Genomic DNA, 2,058 nt, shown 5'->3' with positions numbered 1-2,058 from the left:
CCAACAGACACATCCACTGGGTTCTCCGCTGCAGCAAAATCAGGATTAGCAACTTTTAATCATCATCAATAATGGGGAGAAACATAAACCGAGACGAAGATAAATCACTGAAATAAATATGTTCTAGCAAAATGTCACACGAAAACAAACAGGAACAATAGTTTTAAATGTATTTTTTTTTATAATATTTGTTCATTATTTTTTGCAATCATTATTTTTTAACAGTGTAATTAATAACTGTCATATTCTTTATTGCACTTTCTGTGGGTCTGGCTTTGTCTCTACATAATGAGGTTTTATCTAATTCATCTTTTGATCATTTCAATGTATGAATCTGATTTACGACCTTAAAGAAGATTTCATATACTTTTTTTTTCATGGATTGTAGTAGTTGGCCAAAATGAAAAGGACAGTTTTTTTTTCTGCATAGTTTTCCAAATCAGAGCTCAGTGAGAGCTGAGAGGAGCAGGTGATGAGGAATCAGATGAGGAGCACTGCAGCGCACACTGACATGTGCCAAGTTTCCTCTGCACAGCCGTTTTGTTCCCCTTCTCCAGAGCCGCCTTCCTCATTATTTTTCCTCATTTTTTTCCTATTTCAGACTCAGAGGCGAGTCCCGGCTCGGATGGTGAGGGTCTGGCTGAGAGGACGTCCTGCTCCTTCGGCTCACCAGCTGACCTGGCCCCAGGCGCCTGCGACGCCTCTCCCTCTTCTTCCATGGAGGAGATCCAGGTGGAGCTCCAGTGTGCTGACCTCTGGAAGCGTTTCCATGACATCGGCACAGAGATGATCATCACCAAGGCAGGGAGGTAGGAACTAGTTATCCTGCTGAATATGGCACAGATAGACATTTTGGGAAATACAGGTATATTTACATATCACACCAGCATAATTTAATGTTATAAAATCTGGAAATGATATCCTACCACTTAGCACGAATTATAAAAAAATGAATGTTTTGCCTTTAGTTGTTGTCATTTTCTATTCCTGGCAAACATAAAGTAGAAACTCTTTTCTTTTTAAAAAATGCTTCTGGGTTTTTCTCCCTCCTCCTCTGTTTTTTGGTCATTTTTAAGCACACGCTGCACAATGAGCTTTCATATAGTTTTTGAGAAAAAGGAGCCAAAGTAAAAGCACTGAAACTACCCTATCTTTTGATTTCCTTGCGTGTTTTTTCTTTCTTTTAACTTTAACTTAAAGGTTGTTTTTGAAGCAGTTTATCTCTGCTGTGACTCCACCAGCTATAGGTTCACTGACACGGTTATAGTGGAGACACTGTGAGCACAGATGGTCATCAGGATGGACTTTGTGATGTGGACAGTGATTGTTAAACACAGAGAGAAAATGCAATGTACAGTGACAGCTTTTAATTTGGATATTGGAGATTTTCTGCTGAGTTACAACAATAGCAACAATTCCAAAAAGCTCTAAAAAAAAAAAAGAAGCTTAATTTGTCTTCTGCACAGTTTTTCTAATACTGTAAGTAATATACCAATTTAAAGCTCATATCACCGGCAGCTTATGATGCTGAGGTTTGTGTTTGATTACAGTAACTGCATTATAACAAGTGCTGGGACTGCATTTTACCCATCAGACTCATCCGACCAGAGCTGGAGAATTTCACACTAGACATAATATTTTTAACACTGCTAGAAAGTTATAACATTTTTATTCTATTTATTAAAACACACAAACAAAAACTAATAATTTCTAGTTTTTTTTTCTTTTTATACTTGAGGTCATCGTCTTTGATAATTACCATTAATTAAATTGTCTTTAAATAATTCATACTGTTTCCATAAAAGATGCTTTGGAAGATTGTTTAGGGATCTTCTATGTCGATCTAAAAAAAAATATTTAAAGCTAATTGATTATTTAGGTTAATAAATTCAATAAATTTGAATTAATGATTTGAATTAATATTTTGTGTGGTACAATATATGTTTAATTTAATGTAATTTTTTTTTCCTAAATTTTGTATTTTATTGGGGTTTTTTTTTTAATCTTTTATTTCTTGTTTTAGGATACCTACTGGATACAGTGAAATACAATAAGAAG

General features: G+C 35.1%; 1 protein-coding gene across 1 annotated transcript in view; it reads left to right on the top strand.

Annotated features, from left to right (window-relative positions):
* The first annotated feature begins 600 nt into the window (after positions 1-600).
* Positions 601-2,058, top strand: part of tbx15 (T-box 15) — a 46,933-nt gene continuing 45,475 nt past the window's right edge. The window contains exon 1 of the mRNA XM_015395051.1: positions 601-809. Within this exon, the coding sequence (XP_015250537.1) occupies positions 718-809 (92 nt within the window). The 5' untranslated portion in view covers positions 601-717. The remainder of the gene's footprint in view (positions 810-2,058) is intronic.

The sequence above is a fragment of the Cyprinodon variegatus genome, unplaced genomic scaffold, assembly GCF_000732505.1.
Source record: "Cyprinodon variegatus isolate N-32 unplaced genomic scaffold, C_variegatus-1.0 Scaffold722, whole genome shotgun sequence".
In the NCBI taxonomy this organism is placed as follows: Eukaryota; Metazoa; Chordata; class Actinopteri; order Cyprinodontiformes; family Cyprinodontidae; genus Cyprinodon; species Cyprinodon variegatus.
This window is presented reverse-complemented; position numbering and strand designations above follow the sequence as displayed.